We start from the raw sequence: 20,201 nt of genomic DNA, 5'->3' as shown, positions 1-20,201 counted from the left end.
GGCAGGGTGCACTATACCACAGGTGAGGGCATATGTGCATGAGCACTATGCCCCTACAGTGTCTAAGCAAAACCTTAGACATTGTAAGTGCAGGGTATCCATACGAGTGTATGGTCTGGGAGTTTGTCAAACACGAACTCCACAGTTCCATAATGGCTACACTGAAATCTGGGAAGTTTGTATCAAACTTCTCAGCACAATAAATGCACACTGATGCCAGTGTGCAATTTATTGTAACATCCACCCAGAGGTAATCTTAGAGATGCCCCCTGAATACCAAACCGACTTCTAATGTAGGCTGACCAGTTCCTGCCAGCCTGCCACAAACCAGACAAGTTGCCGGCCACATGGGGAGAGTGCCTTTGTCACTCTGTGGCCAGAAACAAAGCCTGTACTGGGTGGAGGTGCTTCACTCCTCCCCCCTGCAGGAACTGTAACACCTGGCTGTGTGCCTTAAAGGCTCACCCCCTTTTGTTACAGCGGCCCAGGCCATCCCAGCTAGTGGAAATGCCCGCCCCTCCGGCCACTGCCCCCACTTTTGGTGGCAAGGCTGGAGGAGATAATGAGAAAAACAAGGAGGAGTCACCCACCAGTCAGGACAGCCCCTAAGGAGTCCTGAGCTGAGGAAACCCCTGCCTTTAGAAATCCTCCATCTTAGTTTTGGAGGATTCCCCCAATAAGATTAAAGATGTGCCACCCTCCAGGACAGTAGCCATTGGCTACTGCCCTCCCAGACCTAAAAACACCCCTAAATTGAGTATTTAATGGTGACCCTGAACCCAGGAAATCAGACGGCAACTTCTTTGCAACAAAGAATCAACTTTTAAAAAACTCACTCTTCCCGCCGGAGGCGTGAAACTTCACACTCTGTACCCGACGCCCCCGGCTCGCGATCTAGAGAACAAACACCACAGGGAGGACTCCCCGGCGACTGCGACCCTGTGAGTAACCCGAGACAACCCCCCTGTGCCCCCAGAGAATCTAGAAGCTCCCCCTGACCACGACTGCCTGTAACAAGGGACCGACGCCTGGAACCAGCACTGCACTCGCAGCCCCCAGGACCTGAAGGAACCAAACCTCAGTGCAGGAGTGACCCCCAGGCGACCCTCTGCCTAGCCCAGGTTGTGGCTGTCCTGAGAAGCCCCCCGTACCTGCCTTCACCGCTAGAGTGACCCCCGGGTACCTCCATTGTTTCCTATCTGAAACCAGACGCCTGCTTTGCACACTGGACCCGGCCGCCCCTGTGCCGCTATTTGTGTCCCCCCCCCCCCCCATCCCCCCCCAAAGTGCTCTACAAAACCCCCCTGGTCAGCCCCTCGAGGACGCGGGTACTTACCTGCTGGCAGACTGGAACCGGAGCACCCCTGTTCTCCATAGGTGCCTATGTGTTCTGGGCACCTCTTTGACCTCTGCATCTGACTGGCCCTGAGCTGCTGGTGTGGTAACTTCGGGGTTGCCTTGAACCCCCAACAGTGGGCTGCCTACGCCCAGGAACTGACACTTGTAAGTGTTTTACTTACCTGACAAACTAACCATTACTTACCTCCCCCAGGTACTGTTGATTTTTGCACTGTTTCCACTTTTAAAATAGCTTATTGCCATTATTACAAAGACTGTATATGATATTGCTTTTATTCAAAGTTCCTAACTTACCTGCGTGAAGTACCTTGCATTTTATGTGTTTACTTCAAATCTTGAACCTGTGGGTCTTAAAATAAAGTAAGAAAATATATTTTTCTATATAAAAACCTATTGTCCTGGAGTAAGTCTTTGAGTGTGTGTTCTTCATTTATTGCCTGTGTCTGTACAACAAATGCTGAACATTACTCTCTGATAAGCCTACTGCTCGACCACACTATCACAAAATAGAGCATTAGAATCATCTATTTTTGCCACTACCTTACCTCTAAGGGAAACCCTTGGACTCTGTGCACACTATTTCTTACTTTAAAATAGTATATACAGAGCCAACTTCCTACAGTGAGCTTAACCATGCTTGGTCGAGGGCATCTGTGTTTTCGGGGGATGTCCAATCCACGCTTATGGACATGCCCTTTCATGGTACCTGTGTCTTTGGAGACAAAGCATACTCCGTGTTCAAGAGCTTTAAGGAGTCACGGGCTAAGGCCAGGTGCTTGGGCCTCACAGCTGCCCCCCAGTCTTCTTTTTGCCACTTTTGTAGCTATGGAAGGGGTGTCCCACCATGTCCGTTTACCTCCAGCCACCAATGCTGCCCAGTCTCTGCGTGTGAGATTCAACACCCTTGTGGATCAGGGAGCAAGCGGTCTAACCAGTCCACTACACCACCACCCCTCCCCCACCCCCTTCACGGCAGCCTCCAGACCTTCCTAGTCTGATGCTTCCCCATCAGGGAAGGAAATTCTCACTCTGGCTCAGGTTCTGTCTGCCTTGGACCCACGAGACTGGTTGGTAGCGTTAAACTTGCAGGACGCCCATTTCCATATTCATGTCCTGCATGCCCACAGAAGTTACTTGTGGTGCACGGTAGCCAACAAATATTTCTAGTTTACCTTGCTCCCCTTTGGCCTTACCACTGCCCCTCGGGTGTTCACTAAAGTGATGGTGGTGGTCACAGCTCATATACACAGGTCAGGAGTTTGTCTTCCCCTACCTCGATGACTCGCTATTGAAGGCAGGCTCTCCCCAGGCTGTCATCTCCCACCTCCAGACTACGGGAGACCTCTTGCATTTGCTGGGGTTCACTATAAACATGCCGAAGTCCACCTGACTCCCACTCACATTCTCCCCTTCATCGGAGCTGTTCTGGACACAGTGCAGCTTCGGACCTATCCTCCCAAGCCATGAGTCCAGGATATTCATGTTATGATACAGATTTTTCAGCCTCTATCCAGGATTTTGGTGAGAATGACTTTGAGGCTGCTGGGCTTCATGGCCACCTGCATCTTGCTGGTGATACCTGCCAGATGACATATGCCGGCTCTGCAGTGGGACCTGAACGTCCAGTGAGGGCACCATCAGGGGCATCGCTCCGATATGGTCCAGATCTCGGAGGGGACTGATAAAGATCTGCAGTGGTGGTTAACGAACTGTGACTGAGCAAAGGGCAGATTCCTCTCTCTTCCAAAACCATATCTGACAGTAGTGACACATGCACCACTCCTGACATGAGGCGGCCATCTGAGAGAGGTGGGGATCAGAGGAATTGGGCTCCGGTGGAAGGGGACTCAACATCAACATGCCTGAGATCCGTGTTATCTGACTGGCATTGAAAGCCTTTCTTCCCTGTATCAAGGGAAAGATGGGGCACATGTTCACGGACAAAACCACCCCCATGTGGTACTGCAACAAGCATGGCAGGGTGGGGTTGGTGGGGACCCTTTGTCAAGAGGCTCTGCCCCTCTCAACATCCCTGTTGGTTCAACATCTCACAAGCTCTCTGACCGCCAGAGTGGACAAACTCAACCAAAAATGCCTTGTGGATCATGAATGGCATCTCCATCCGGAGGTGGTGTAAGGTCTTTTTCAGAAGTGAGCAGAGCCTGGTTAGATCTGTTCACCTCTGAAGAGAATGCGCGGTCAGTGGTTTCGCTCTGGGGTTTCCAAATTAGCAGTTTCTTTGAGACTCTTCATCTCAAGTGGAATTCAGACCTCCTGTATACCTTTCTGCCGATAGGACTCCTGCCCAGAGTTCTCCAGAAGTTCAGGAACGACCAGGCTCGTGTCATTCTTGTGGCTCCAGACTGGGCATGGAGAGTCTGGTATCCCGAGCTCCTGAGTATGTCGCTCAATCCTCTGATCCGACTGCCCCTTCACTAGGAACTTCTGTCACAGCAGCAGGGGAGGGTTCTTCACCCGATCCTGTCCACTTCCTCCTCCTTGCATGGAGATTGAGTGGCAGCAGTTGACAGCTTTGACTTTCCTCCTGAAGTCTAACGTAATGTTGGCAGCTAGGCATCCCTGTTCCAAAACGGTATATGCATTTCGTTGGAAGAATTTTGTGGCATGGTGTACAGACAAGTCTTTGATCCTGTTTCTGCCCATCTTTCTGGGGTTCTAATGCTCATTATTTACGTTGCCCAGCAGGTCTCTGCTTTGGGCACTCTTAAGGGCTATTTATCTGCTAATTCTGCCTTTTTGTGGTTGCTTCATCAAACCCTGCTTGTTGTAGTCTCCTATTGTACATGGGTTCCTCAAAGGTCTTACTCATCTCGTCCGTCCTTTCCCATTCATTATGTCCCAGTGAGATCTAAATTTGGTACTGAACTTTTTGATGTGCGCTCCTTTTGAGGCTCTTCACAACTGTCCTCTCTGGCTTCTCACATTGAAAACAGCCTTCTTTGTGGTGAAAACCCCTGCCCGCTCCACCCACTCCGCATGGGACGACGCCTGGTGGCCCACCACACTAGGAACTGCACCGACACCCACCGACCATGCACGCAACCTGGGATTCATCCTGGACTCATCACTATAAATGACCCAGCAAGTCAACGGCATCTCTTCCTCCTGCTTCAACACCCTCTGCATGCCCTGGAAGATCTACAAATGGATCCCCACTGAAACCAGAAGGACGGTCACCCAAGCCCTTGTAAGCAGCAAACTGGACTGCGGCAGTGCCCTCTACGCAGGAACCACGGCCAAGCTCCAGAAAAGACTGCAATGCATACAGAATGCCTCTGCGCGCCTCATCCTGGAATCCTCCGCCACTGCCGCATCATAGCCCACCTGAGAGACCTACACTGGCTCCTTGTCAACAAGAGACTCGTGTTCAAATTCCTCACCCACGCTCACAAGGCACTGCGCAACACCGGACCAGAATACCTGAACAGACTGCTCTCCTTCTACACCCTGACTGGATAGCTTTGCTCCGCGGAGCTTGCCGTCGCTACTGTCCCACGCATCCACAGATCAACCGCTGGAGGCAGATCGTTCTTCCACCTCGCTGCCAAGACGTGGAACACTCTTCCACCCACCTGCGACAGACACAGGGCCTACTTACCTTCAGGAATACCTCAAGACATGGCTGTTCGAGCAGTAGCAGCCTCCCCTGCCATCAGCCCCTTGAGACCCTCTCGGGTGAGTAGTGCACTTACAAATGCTCTGATTGATTGATTGATACTGAAGGTAAGTAACTTCTCCTTTAAGTACCAGCTTGTTTTCTATTTTTTTTCTCTTTATGTTATATATGCTTGCAGTGAAAATAGACATGGCACCAACCTGCCAGGGTCAGACTTGCTGGATTTTCCATTACTTGTTCTAGTCGTACAGAATTTATTACAGCATTAAACGTCGGAAAGATATTACTGTTAATTAAACCTGAAATACTGTGGATGTCAGAAAATGATTAGTGATGCTAAGAAAAGTTTCAAAATGAGTAACTACACATTCAACGTTTGTTTTTCTTGTAAAGGAAAAGACGACATAGTGCCTCGCCTAGCCCTTGCCGAAGTACCAGTGGTAGACGAGCAAAATCCCCCTCTCCAAAGTCAGAGCGCTCAGAGAGATCTGAACGATCATACAAAGAGAGTTCCCGCTCTAGGTCCTCTCACAAAGACTCTCCAAGAGATGTTGGTAAAAGACTCAAAAGGTAAATATTGGTTCAGTTTGTAATAGTTAGTGGAACACATCTTTTTTCATTCCCATATTACGGGGAGGGGAGGAGGGAATAGCTCAGTTACAGGAGGGCCATATCAATGCTAGAGCTTCAGAATAATTGGTGTGTAAATGAGTTGCATTTAGATTTGTTTGTGCACATTTTCTACCCTTCTTGACCTATGTTGGACAGCTGTGTAATATGTACTTTTATTCTGTTAACCTTATCTTTTACACAATAGCTACACTCAGTTTTTGACAGGTAAAAAAACGACCAGAAAGGAAATTGTCCCTATCAAGTTGGTGCCAGTGGGCGCAGATGTTTTTTTTTTTTTTTACCTGAACTGTGGTGTGTGTGTGCATTGGAGGATCTGCTTCCACCACCTCCTTCTGACTCACCAGTGGGGTCACCACACTCTCTTCTTACAGAGAGGGCAGGCCACTTTATACCTCTGATTCATATGATGCACCCTATGACCCTGAGCCCAAGGACGACCCATGGGATAGCTGTGATGTCGATCCCCTGGGTGATTCAGACCCCCATCTGTAAGTAGAGAAGGCCTCCCAGCTGTTATGACACTGCTACATACCACAAGTTCATACACAGGGCAGACTCCTATGAAGTTGGTGTGCATGGTCTCCAGGAAAACTTGACTTCCTGGTCGAAACGTTATGCAATACTCAATGCACCCTTCTTTTCTCCATATGCTTAAAGAGATGCTCAAGACCCCCACTTGGAATTTCAAATATTATGTCAATCAAAGGTTATTACGCCTCGGATCATTTAAAAATAAAGTGTGTGTGTGATCGGTCTGCCTTATAACCTTCCCTACTGTCCAAGCGTGTGTGAAGTTAGAATAGTAAATACACACTTCATTACGGTCAATGACCAGTCCTCATAATTATAGGTATGTCATGATGTGTGTATGTCTAAAATATATATATATGTTCGGTGGCATGTGTAGCTGCAGATACACATGCTGTGCATTATCCTGCCATCTAGTGTTGGGCTCGGAGTGTTAGAAGTTGTTTTTCTTCGAAGAAGTCTTTTCGAGTCACGAGACCGAGGGACTCCTCCCTTTCGGCTCCATTGCGCATGGATGTCGACTCCATCTTAGATTGTTTTCTTTCTGCCATCGGGTTCGGATGTGTTCCTCTTCGCTCCGTATTTCAAATCGGGAAAGTTAGCTAAATATCAAAAATTCAACAGTATTGTTCTCATTCGGTACCGGGTTAGTGTTATTGTATCGGCACCGGCAGCAGGAGTGCTCCGGCGGCCCTTCGGGGCTTCCATTCTTCAGTGGGGCCTGGTCGGCCCAACCACATCCATCGGCGAAGACTAATGGACCGGACTCCTTCCAGCTTCTGTCCGAAGTGCCATTCGAAGTATCCCTATACAGACCAGCACCTGGTCTGTAATCTGTGTTTATCACCAGAACACAGGGATGATACTTGTGAGGCTTGTCGAGCGTTTCGATCTAAAAAGACCCTACGTGATCGAGCGAGAAGACTGCAAATGTCGTCGACACCGAGAGAGCAACTCGAAGTCGGAGAGGAGGAAAGAATTTCCATCCAGGGTTCGGACTTGGACGAATCCAAAAGTGACCGAACCTCAACGGTGCAGCGAACAGTGAGTAAACCTGCCCCGTCCAAAACTCACACAAAGATTTTTAAGGCCAAGGGGGGCCACCGCAAGCAGGCCATGGCTTAACCCATCGAAAAGAAGGTGACCAAACATTGGCACCGAAAAAGGCCAGAGATTTGCCGAAGACTTCCAACTCCAGTCGAGATTCCGGCACCGAACGATCTCGACACTGAGAGTTCAACTCACCCAAAGTGAGAAAAATATCATCAGAACCGAAAGACATTTTCTGAAACTTCGGTACCGAAAAAAGAGGCTTCGGAGCCAAAAAGAAGCTCTTATACAGAAGAGCAAGGACCTTCCAGCCAAATGAAGGAAAGACATAGGTTTGAGCAGGAAATAAGTATGGACGGACCGGACCATACACAAAGGAGGTTGCATATCCAGAAAGAGACTGGAAAAATACAAACTCTCCCTCCAATTAAGACCAAAAGAAAACTGGCATTTCAGGAGACAGAAATGCAGGCGAAGGTGGCTAGAGAAAAATCCCCACCACCAGGGTTTTCACCACAACCTTCCCCACCACACTCACCACAACTGTCTCCAGTGGGAACACCTCCAATGCAGTCACCCACACATGCAGGGATGACACAGGATGATCCTGATGAATGGGACCTATATGAGGCACCAGTATCGGATAACAGTCGGATTGTTACCCAACAAAGCCGTCACCTCCGGAGGACAGTACTGCATATACGCAGGTACTATCCAGGGCAGCTACGTTCCACAACGTAGCAATGCATTCTGAGCCAATAGAGGATGATTTCCTGTTCAACACCTTGGCATCCACCCACTCTTCCTACCAGAGTCTGCCAATGCTCCTGGGTATGCTCTAACACGCAAAACAAGTATTCCAGGAGCCAGTTAAAGGAAGGGCTTATTCACGCCTAGGGTGGAGAAGAAGTACAAGCCTTCCCCAACGGATCCTGTGTTCATAACACAACTTACACCAGACTCGGTGGTTGTAGGAGCAGCAAGAAAGAGAGCAAACTCTCAATCGTCAGGAGACGCTCCACCGCCTGACAAAGAGAGTAGAAAGTTTGACGCAGCGGGCAAACGAGTGGCAGCACAGGCAGCCAATCAATGGCGGATCGCTAATTCGCAAGCCCTACTTGCTCGCTACGACAGGGCACACTGGGACGAGATGCAACACATTATACAACACTTGCCCAAAGAACACCAGAAACGTGCCCAGCAGGTTGTGGAAGGAGGACAGGCAATATCCAACAACCAAATAAGGTCCGCACTAGACTCGGCAGACACGGCAGCAAGAACGGTCAACACTGCGGTAACCATTCGCAGGCATGCATGGTTAAGAAGCTCTGGATTCAAGCCAGAAATCCAACAAGCGGTGTTGAACATGCCATTTAACCAAGAATAATTGTTTGGGCCGGAAGTGGACACATCAATTGAAAAGTAAAAAATAAAAAAGACACGGACACGGCCAAAGCCATGAGCGCGCTCTACTCCCCACAAGTCAGAGGCACATTTAGAAAGCCACAATTCAGAGGAGGTTTTCGAATGCAAACACCAGAGCCTTCCACCTCTCAAACCAGACCCACCTGTCAGGCACAATACCAAAGGGGATGGTTTTGTGGCTCCTCTAGAGGAGGTGAATTCCCAAGAGGAAGGGGAAAGTTCCAGACACCCAAAACAAGCCAGACCAAACAGTGACTTCAATGTCACAAAACCCCAACACTTGTCACCAGTGGGGGGGAGACTGACTGCATACTATCAAACTGGACACACATCACCACAGACGCATGGGTCCTAGCCATTATCCAACATGGTTATTGCATAGAATTCACAAATTGCCCGCCAGGTGTGCCACCAAGAGCACACAATCTGTCCAAACAACATTTAGACCTATTACAAATAGAAGTACAAGCACTATTACAAAAACAAGCAATAGAACTAGTACCCAACCATCAGAAAGGAACAGGCATCTACTCACTATATTTCCTAATTCCAAAAAAGGACAAAACGTTAAGACCTATCTTAGATCTCAGAACACTGAATCTCTTCATCAAATCAGACCACTTCCACATGGTAACACTTCAAGATGTGGTTCCCCTACTAAAATAGGAGGACTACATGTCAACATCAGATCTCAAAAATGCGTACTTTCACATACCCATCCATCCTTCTCACAGGAAATACTTAAGGTTTGTAATACACGGCGTGCACTATCAATTCACAGTGTTACCGTTCGGGATAACAACGGCCCCAAGGGTATTCACAAAATGCCTAGCAGTAGTAGCCGCTCACATAAGGAGACAGCACATGCACGTATTCCCATATTTAGACGACTGGCTAATAAAAACCAACACTCAACAACAGTGTCTTCTTCACACGCAATACGTCATAGAAACTCTACACAAACTAGGGTTCTCTATAAATTACCAGAAATCACATCTGCAACCATCCCAAATACAACAATACTTGGGAGCAACACTCAACACACAAAAGGCAATTGCCACTCCAAGCCCACAAAGGGTCCAAGCGTTCTAAAATATAACATCAAGCATACAGTCAAACCAACACTACCCAGTAAGGTTTGAAATGAAACTTCTAGGCATGATGTCTTCATGCATAGCCATTGTCCCAAATGCAAGATTACACATGCGGCCCCTACACCAGTGCCTAGCAAAACAATGGACACAAGCACAGGGTCAACTTCAAGATATAGACTGCCAAACACACTTCTCACTTCAATGGTGGAACCCTATAAATTGAAACAAAGGGCGGCCATTCCAAGACCCAGTGCCTCAAGCTGTTATCACAACAGATGCTTCCATGATAGGGTGGGGAAGCACACCTCAACAAGCACAGCATACAGGATCAGTGGGGCAATCAACAAAAACAACTTCACATAAATCATTTGGAACTGCAGAAGTGTTTCTAGCACTGAAAGCATTTCAACCACTGGTAGCCCGCAAACACATTCTTGTCAAAACAGACAACATGACAACAATGTATTATCTCAACAAACAAGGGGGGATACACTCGTCACAACTGTGTCTCTTAGCACAAAAGATTTGGCATTGGGCAATTCACAATCACATTCGCCTGATAGCACAATGCATACCAGGCATTCAGAACCAGTTAGCCGACAATCTCAGTCGAGGTTACCAGCAAATTCATGAATGGGAAATTCATCCCCAGATCCTACAGGATCACTTCCTCCGCTGGGGGAACACCAAACATAGACCTATTCGCAACAAAATAAGTATACTAGGGACTTACTTAGGGGGACCAGTATGCCAATTGTGGGACGAAATAGGTACAGTTTAGAAAAGAGAGCAAAACTACTGGGGTCCTGGTTAGCAGAAACCCAGTAGACACAGTCAAACATACTGACAACAGGCAGAACATGGGGGTAACCATGCCAAGAAAGAGGGTACTTTCTTACGGGGCGACCACCTGGGCGAGGTGGAGATCAGAGGCATCTGGTCTCTGGCGGAGCCCGGACTCCAAATCAACCTTTTGGTGCTCAGGGCAATTAGACTAGCATTGAAAGCATTTCTACCCTCTCTCAAAGGGAGGGTAGTGCAGGATTTCACAGACAACACCACTGCCATGAGGTCGTGCACCAAGCAGGGTGGGATAGGTTTGTGGACCCTTTGTCAAGTGGCTCTGCGCCTCTGGAACAACAGGACGTTTCCCTGGTGGTTCAACTTCTGGTGGGCTCTCTGAACCTCTGAGCGGACAAACTCTGTTGACAATGCCTAATCACAAATGGCGTCTCCATCCAGAGGTGGTGCAAGGTCTTTCAGTAGTGGGGACAGCCTTGGTTAGATCTACTCACCTCCACAGAGAACTTGCTTTGCCAGCATTATTGTGCATTGGAGTTTCTAAGGCAGAACTCACTCTGCAGTGCTTTTCGTCTCGAGTGGATCTCAGGCCTCCTGTACGGCTTTCTGTCCATACAACTTCTGCTCAGAGTTCTCAAGAAGATCAAGACTGACCAGGGCCAAGTAATCCTTGTCGCTTTAAACTGGGCATGAAGAGTCTGATATCCTAAGCTATTGAGCATGGTAGTCGATCCTCTGATCACACTGTCCCTTCGGGAGGATCTTTTGTTGCAGCAGAAGAGGAGGGTTCTGCACCCAAACCTGTCCACGCTCCGTCTTCATGGGTGGAGATTGAGCAGTAGCAGTTGACAGCTTTTGACCTTCCGCTCGAAGTCTGTAATGTAATCTTGGCAGCCAGGGGGTCCCTCCACCAAAGCAGTATATGCCTGTTGTTGGAAGAAATTTGTGGCATGGGGCACAGACAAGTCGACCCATTCTCTGCCCATCTCTCCGAGGTCCTTTTGTACATACTTTCTTTGGCCCAGCGGGGCTCTGCTGTAGGCACTCTCAAAAGTTATTTGTCTCCGATCTCTGCTTTCTTACGGTTGCCTGATGACCCTTCTTTGTTTAAATCTCCTATTATAAAAAGGTTCCTTAAAGGCCTTACTTGTATGTTTCCTCTGTCCCCATTCATTATGCCCCAATGGGACTCGAATTTTGGTTTGACTTTTGTGATGTGTGCTCCTTTTGAGCCTCTCCATAACTGTCCTGTACAGCTTCCCAATTTGAAACAGCTTTCCTTGTGGCCATTACATCTGCCCACATGGTGAGTGCGCTGCAGGCATTGTCATCTAATCTGCCCTACCTTTCCATCTGTCCTGACACTTTGCACTAGGGCCTCTTTTCTGGCAAAAGTGGTTACGCCCTTCCATGTAGGTCTATTCATCAGGTGGCCTGCTTTTTACTCACCTCAACATCCTTCTAAGAAAGAGGAAAGACTACACCTCCTGGACCAAAAAAGAGCATTGGCGGTCTGTTTTGATCATAGTTCCGGGTGGATGATCAACTCTTTGTTGGTTATGTTTGTACAAAGAAAGGTCCAGCAGTGCAGAAGAGAACCATCTCCAGATGGGTCATACTCTGCACTAAAATGTGATGTGCATTGGTTAATAAGCAACCCCCTGAGGTTGTGCATGCTCATTCTACCAGAGCTAGAGCTGCAACCACTGCGTTAGCACACAGAGTTCCAGTCCTGTCGGCAACGTGGGCATCTCGGCACTACTGCCTGGACAATCTGGTCTATAAGGATGGGCCTTTTGCCCTTTCATTCCTGCAGGACTTTCTGGTGTGATCTTAGTTCACAGTCCCACCTCCAGGGATGGTATTGCTTGAGTATCTATCCTAAAGTAAGGAATCTGCAACTAGCTGTCTCTGTAAGATGGGCAAGTTACTTACCTTCAGTTAAGCCTTACTTGGTAGAGACAATATATGCAGATTTCTTACCGACCCACCCGTCATCCCCGGTCTGGGAACTGATTACTAGGGACAGAGATCCCCCCCCCCCCCAATCAGGGCCCTACTTTTGATGCACCAGTGGTCAGTGTTCTTCATAGCTCTGCGCATTTGGTGTGCAAAGTCGTGAAAAGAAACTGACGTCCGTGCGCTGAGGTGACGCCTGGAGAGGACCAGTGATGTCATATCCGGCATGGATGTGGAGCCGATTGACCCCACCTAACAGTGTGCAGGGGTAGTGCTCGAGAAAAATCTCCATATCCGGCCTACGCCTCAGGGAAATTCTAAGGTAAAGAATCTGCAACTAGATATTGTCTCTACCAGATAAGGCGTTACCAAATGTAAGTAACTTATCCCTCTTAGACTAAAGTTGCTTAACTGCACGAGTTAGTTTCTTCAGATAAGTGTATCTATAAGTAACGTTTATATGTGGGTAAAACTATAAAGACCTGGATGTAAAGCAGAGGTCGATGATCTGTAGGGTGCGACCCCCAGGAGGGGCGTGGAGTCAAGGGAAAGCGGGTTATGCATTCCCCCAGCCTCACTTCTGCCTGAAATGCAAAACGTTTGCTTTCCCTTTTGGGAAAGACAACCATCCAGGGTGATTAAATCCAATAGTTAAAATGCTTCTCCAGGAGTGTCATTCAGGGAGTCTCCTGTGCTGTGAACCTGTAGCCCAGCCAGGGCCCCTGCTTGCCTGCAAGAAATGCAAATGGAGTTAATCTGCAAATGTAAAGGTTGCTTGGGAGCCTGTATTGGCTTTTATTGATCCAATCAATGGAAGCTTTGTGATGACAATGATTTATTATTTTTGAGTGGTAGTGCAAGAGTTAACAACTGAGCTGTGAAGTGCGGGATTTTAATTATTTACATAGCCCTTATACCCCTGAGGAGGTGTTGAAGGGACAGTTAAATATAGTCTGCGTGTTACTAAAATCTAAATCTTGAAAGCACCATTTTATCAAGAAATCGTTTGCACATTTTGTAGCAGTCTCTCATACTGTGTATAATGCAAGTATAAAATAATGACTTACATAGTCACAGTGCTTTTTGTCACAGGTTGTGTGTTCCCTCGTTGTACTAAAATTACACAAGGCACTATTCTCCACTGCACACCAACCAAGATTTAATTCTGTGGCTTTCTGATTGCACACGGACCTCTGCAGTGCATTAACTAACAGAGGTTACATAATGTACTGGAGTGCATTTCCCACTGAGTAAAAACTTTTTTATAAAGATTTTTCTTTTAAACTGCCCGTTATTTTATGTGATTCTGCCTGACATTGAAAGACCTAAAAACTGAAGTTGTCAACAACACCAAACTATCATAACCAGGAGTCTGTTGTTGCTCAAATAGAAAAATCTGTTTTAATATTTTTAATCATAAAAACCTTTTCGAAAAATAGTGGGAAAAAAGATTAAGGGGCTTCTTCCTCCCCTGGAATTAATAAAAGCATCCTACTTGGACCTTACAGTTCATCATTAATAATTGTAAATGGTATGTTTTAATTATGATGACTGGCGTTAACCAACCTCCTATTCCATGCTGCTGTAAAAGCCAAGCCGTCAGCATCCCATGGAATATAGAATGGTTCTCCTTGGATGCCTCAGACCTTTCCGTTAAAGGAAAAACCCGTAGAAATTCACTGAAAAAAAGGTTAGAGAGATGTCATCATTAGGTTGGCGTTTTACCCACACAAAACCACAGAAATTCACCAGTTATAGTTGTACTCATCTGAAGAAACTAAATTGTGCTGTTAAGTAACTTTACGTCACAAGTTATAGCTTCTTAACATAAATATTGCTATAAGTATAACTCCTTAATTTCTATGGTTTTGTGTCGGTAAAACATCAACATAACGTCCCTGTAATCTTTGTTTTTCTCAGTGAATACATATATATGTATCCTCACCCAATGATCGCCCGTATTATCATGATCACATACTTCTTGACTCACTAGTAGTCCATACAGCGCGTGAACGGCCAAGCTGCAGTGGATTATCTGCCCAATTGTATGAAGTAAAACAGATCAGTACACCTCTTATCTTATTGGCTGGCATCATGTATTTTTCCTCCTTACTTATGTGCACATGACCGTTGCATCCATGACCGGAAGACCAGTGAAACTGAAGGTCAGGGAACTAGGAAGGCACAACTTCACCCCTTGTCTTTTGTAGCAGATAAACTCTTAATCTGTTTTGTGCTTAAGCAAGAACATGGTGAAAGAAGTTCCTTTTTTGTTGTGATTTTCAAAACAACGCTGATTGTGGCGCATACCTCCCTCACTGGAGGTTCTTCTGATTCTCCTCCAGAAATAAGAAGTATGAGCCCATCAAGAATCTACTTACTACAGAAGCGTGATGGAATTGAAGTTATTTTATTCCAAAATGTTTTTTTCATCACCTCGAAGCCTGTTCTTATCCAAACATGCAATAAAAAGCTGACTGAAGAACAACAATAGCAAGGTATTGCTTAACTGCACAACTCCTCTCAGTATAATCAGCTCATCCTCCCTCGTATCCAATTGCACAGACTCCTTGAGCAGGTCTATGGAAGAGACTCATGAGTGTGGGTGCTAAGCATCAATGTTTTATGTGTCATTTTAGGGATGGCCTCTTCAAATGATATATTTGATAAAGGAGGCAATAAAACAGCCCCAAAATGTGCTTCTGTACTGCGCTCAGTATGATCCAAGTGGAATTGTTTTTTTGTAACATGCTGGGGGTCTTCCTTTTCTCATCAATCTACTTCTTACAAGCATTTGTCTTAAAATGAAGCAAGTCAGAACAAGGGTAATCTTATTTGCTCCTGAATGTGTCAGTTGTTGAGCCCTTATCTCCACTGTTTGTCTATGTTGATTTTCTTTCAAGCCACCAGGGCGCAGATTACTTCATAACAGCTCCAGTCTTTGAGCTTGTCTGCCTTACTTGTGAATGCATTTGTTTTGGCCACTAAAATCGATTCCTAGCAGTGTGTAACAGTGTGGAATTTTTAAAAGAAGCAACCCAATTGCCAGGTCATTATATGCCTTTAGGTGTAAACAGGTCTCGACCTCGAAATTCAGCCATTCCTGTCAAGATTAGATGGTATTGCCTTTTTCTCCATGTTTTGGTTGTCTTGTTTGCAGTCCATATTTATTAAGCTGACTGTAGCCACTGTCAAAGCCTATAAAACCTGTTCTACATCATAAGATCTTCATTGTTGGCCATAAACGCTTGAATCGTTCCTCACTTTGTGCATTGACTCTAGAGAGCATTATTTCATTTCTTTCTTACATGGAAAAGAGTATCATAAAATGAGTAAGTCTATGAGTTCATAGTTCGGTAAAATGACAGCCAGTGAGGCCCTATTTTTTCATGAGTGTTCAAAATAAGACCCCAAATTAGTATCACACGACTGCATTAAGCATTCGAATGAAGAGAAAAAACCTCTTTAAATAGTGAACAATGACCACAAGAGATCTTATGGGTAGATCCTAAGCTGGACTCGGTTATGGGGATACCAGTGAGGCGTAAAGATGCTTTTGCTCCAGAATTGACTACTCCACCTGAAAGAGAGCATAAAAGACTTGACTCAACTGGGAAATAGATGTGTGGTAGAGCATCTACACATTTAAAGAATGCCTATGCTGCAGCACTGCTCGACGGTCTCACCAAGACGTCTGGGATTATATGAAATTCTTTGTGACAGATTGCTAATATTCTGATAAAAGGATTTCTTAGAGCTGCTGAAAAGAAGGCTTCTAGGTCAAACATGTAATTTGCTCTGCAGTAGACTCCATTAACCTTGCTGCTACAGTATACTATTGTGGCTTCTTCCTGAAAAGAACATCACATCTTTTAAGGTTGTTATCCCTGAACCCTGATAGACAACACAATATAGCCAATCTGCCTTTTTGGTGAACCTCTCTGTTCGGGCAACGTACGGAAGAAGATAAGCTTAGTGTGAAGAACAGAGCAGAACCCCTGAAAGCAATTGGGCTAGAACAGTCGTTCTTAACCTTTTGAGTTCTGTGGAATCACCTTAATCATTACTGGAAGCAGGGCACCCCCACTGAGCCAATACTGGCGACTGGGTCATTACTGAAAGCCTGGGTCCCAAGCCTAAGCATTTTCTATGATTTGAATTCCAAAACAATACACAAAAAATACAGACACAAGCATTCCCAAAACAAATACACAAATGATGACATATTGTATTTAATACACAAACTGCTTGCACTGATACTGTAAATCAATCTGAGGATAATAACTTAATTTTTAGCCTGCAATTTTCAAATTCCTGGACATTAACAGAACGTTTACATTTCTCAATTGTACCTTTTACTTCTTTATTTATCTACACCTTATTAATCTGTTAATAATGTTTAATTTTCTAAGCAGTCGTGGACCCCCTGAGTACGCTTTGCAGATTTCCAGGGGTCCTCAGACTACAGGTTAAGAGCCACTGGGCCCAGAGGGAACAAAATAAATTCTGCAGACAATTCAGGCCTAAAGAGCTTGTTCCTTTCACCAGAGCATTCAGTGCCAGAGATAGTCTTATCAGGTGCAACACCAACATAAACGTCAGTATCAGAGGAGATACTAAAAATAAATATTGACTCCATCTAAGATATCACCATACAGGGAAAGGAATTTCTCTGGTAATCAGCAATGATTTTCCGACAGGCTTCCTCCCCCCGTTAGATACTCTTGTAGAGGGTAGCTGTGATAGCTCATCTGGAAGAGTGAAAGTCTATAACCACATTGGTCTGGCGTTGGGTGTTGAATATCTTAAAGTGAGGGTATTTGACTCTCTTCTAGGTAGGTAGTCTACTAAAACCAATAGCATATTGTTTCTTGCCTGCACTGAAAGAGGAATCTCAGCTCCTTTTAGCCAAACAAGCAGTGAAAATGGCACTGTGAGGACAGATAAACAACTGTACCTAATCTACTTCCTGGTATTGAAAAGGGTAAAACAAACCACTGGTATTTGAGATGAGATCTGATTTCTCAATAAGTAGATTCTCTGAGGGAAATTCAGGATGATGGACCTTTATCAAATTCAAAAGGAACTATTTGGACTGTTCCATAGATCTGCAAAATGCATATTTCCACATTCCAGTTGCAGATCAGCATAGGAAATACCCAAGACTTCTTGTAGAAGACTTTTACAGTCCATACTCTGTTCTTCATTTCAGACTTAAATCTGCTTCCAGGATCTTTTCAACATGCATGGCACTTGTCACTGCCCATTTAAGAGGACAAAAAAAATATTTGTTTACCTGTACTTAGACAATTAAGGCAGACTGGCTACAAAAGGCATCTCAAAACTTTGAAACCACTGGCAAACTGCTAGAGAGACTAGGTATAGGAGGCTGGCCTGGTATGTGGTGGACACTTATGGTGTTGGCACCTTATACCAGTTCCAGGCAACCCTTATTAGTGAGTGTTGCAGTGTCTAGGAAGCCAGGGCTCTTGAGTGATAGCTGTGGTGAGCAGCCAAGACTTATCTATGAGTGTGAAGCACTTGCAATACCACAGTAGTCACACAGTAACGTATCACACCTGAAAAGAACCACACAGTGTTGCAAAAATAAAGCTACTTTATTACAGGAACACTGGACTAGATTATTATAGGCAATCCCCACTTCTGGAGGTAAGTACACCCAAAATTTACACAGGTAAATACTAGGAATTAGCATAAAAACATTAGAAATAGCAAGAACCCACTAGGGGGGCCCAAACCATATACTAAATTAGTGGCATGCGAGAATGGGTCCCCCATCAGAGGATACGGAGTAGTTAGCCAAGGGCTGGGAGAGTATGGAACCCCAAGACTTGAGTAACTTGAAGACCCCTAGCGACCAGGAGAGCAGAGGTATGTTACCTGGTCATCCCATAGGCAAAGAGGGAGTTGGAAGTGGAGCAATGCAAAAACAGGACCAGACCGGTGGATCCCAACATTGGATTCCGTATGAAGAGGACCTGTAAAAGAAGGGGACAGAGTCCAGTCCATGCAGGAGTGTCAGGGTGGGGAAGAAGGCAATGCCCACCCTTCTGTGGGTGAAGATCCAGGTCGACAGTGGTGGATGAAGTCCAGCTGCATAGGACTCCCTTAAGTCACCTAGGAGCTTTCCCATGACGGTTGCTGGATTGGGGATGGGTCAGTAGTCAGGACCACCACCCACAAGCCCAAGCGAATGCAACTGGAGCTGTTGGAGATTTGCAGAGCTGAAAAGGACCTGTAAGGTCCTGGGCACTTGAACCCTGGAGGGAAGTACGGGCTGACCCTAAGAAGACCGAAGAGCCAGCAGAAGCAGCCAGAGCCCCACGAGCAACCCACTGGCAGCAGGCACAGTAAGTCACAGAGGCCCAGGCAGCACACCTGAATAGTCCCAGGTCACTGGATCAGCAGAGAAGAGACTGTCCTTGCTGAGGTAGAGTGCTCGGACCGGGGCTACTTGGAGCCTGAAAATCCCTTGGAGCAGGAGTCAACAAGCCTTGGTTGCTGCAACAGTTGCAGTGCACAGGGATTCTGTCGTGGAGGAAGAGGAAAGGGCTCTCTGTCTCCCAAGTTGGACAGAAGGCAGAAACGACCCAGAGGATCCCTCAGAACCACCACCTTTGTGGGAGAATCGTCACATATCCAGAGGACAGCAGATCTCAGCAGCCGGACATCGTTGCCTTAGGTGCCTGCAGATGCAGGGGAGTGACTCCTTCACTCCAAGTGAGATTCCTTCTTGCTTCTTCAGTGCAGCTGAAGTCTTGCCGACCCCAGAGAATGCACAGCTGTGGAAATGTTGCAAGTTGCTGACAGGATCCGCGGAAACAATGTTGCAAGGAGAGGTTGTCTCTTGCAGTCTTTTTCAGTTCCTGTGAAGTCCAGCAACTGTTCCGGTGGCCTGAAGCAGATGAGGTTCTTGCAGAAGAGTCCTGGTGGAGTCTTGCACGCCAAATCTGGGGACCCACCCACAAGGGAGTCCCTAAATAGCCCAAAAAGGGGCTTGGTCACTTTCAAGGTGACTACCTATCAGAGGGGGGTCACTGACGTCAACGGCCTAACCTGACCAGTCAGATGCTCCCAGAGGCCTTTGCCCATCTTGATTTCAAGATGGCAGAATTAAGTGGCCACCTGGAGGAACTCTGGGCACCACCCCTGGGGTGGTGATGGACAGAGAAGTGGTCACTCCCCTTTCCTTTGTGCAGTTTCGTGCCACAGCAGGGACTGGGGGTCCCTGAACTGGTGAAAACCGGATTATGGAAGGAGGGCACCAAATGTGCCCTTAAAAACAATGCAGTGGCGTGGGGAAGCTACCCTCCTCAGCCTTGTAACACCTATTTCCAAGGGAGAGGAGGTTGCACCCCCCCCCCCTTTACAGGAAATCCTTTGTTCTTCCTTCACCTGCTTGACCTGGTAAAGCAGCAGGAGGGCAGAATCATGTCTGAGGGGCTGCAGCAGCATCGGCTGCTCGCAGACCCTGGAAGACTGGTAGGAGCAATACTGGGTTGTCCTCCAAGGAGTCCCCAGAGTGCATGGAGTCAAGCCACCAATAAAACAAAAGCTGTGCACCATTGTTTTTCTGGCTCCCTCCAACAACTGCAACATTTCCCCGGTTGTGCATCCTGTGAGGTCGGCGAGACTTCTTCCTGCACCAAGAAGCAAGAAGGAATCTCCCTTGGAGTGAATGAGTCACTCCCCTG

At 46.6% G+C, this 20,201-nt stretch overlaps 1 protein-coding gene across 4 annotated transcripts in view; it reads left to right on the top strand.

The window, feature by feature from the left end:
• The window catches only part of U2SURP (U2 snRNP associated SURP domain containing), a 478,698-nt gene that overhangs the window by 419,992 nt on the left and 38,505 nt on the right, over window positions 1-20,201 (top strand). For all 4 annotated transcript variants that reach the window (XM_069213906.1, XM_069213907.1, XM_069213910.1 and 1 more), the window contains one exon: window positions 5,390-5,566. In XM_069213906.1, the coding sequence (XP_069070007.1) occupies window positions 5,390-5,566 (177 nt within the window). The remainder of the gene's footprint in view (window positions 1-5,389; window positions 5,567-20,201) is intronic.

The sequence above is a fragment of the Pleurodeles waltl genome, chromosome 11 (genome assembly GCF_031143425.1).
Source record: "Pleurodeles waltl isolate 20211129_DDA chromosome 11, aPleWal1.hap1.20221129, whole genome shotgun sequence".
In the NCBI taxonomy this organism is placed as follows: Eukaryota; Metazoa; Chordata; class Amphibia; order Caudata; family Salamandridae; genus Pleurodeles; species Pleurodeles waltl.
This window is presented reverse-complemented; position numbering and strand designations above follow the sequence as displayed.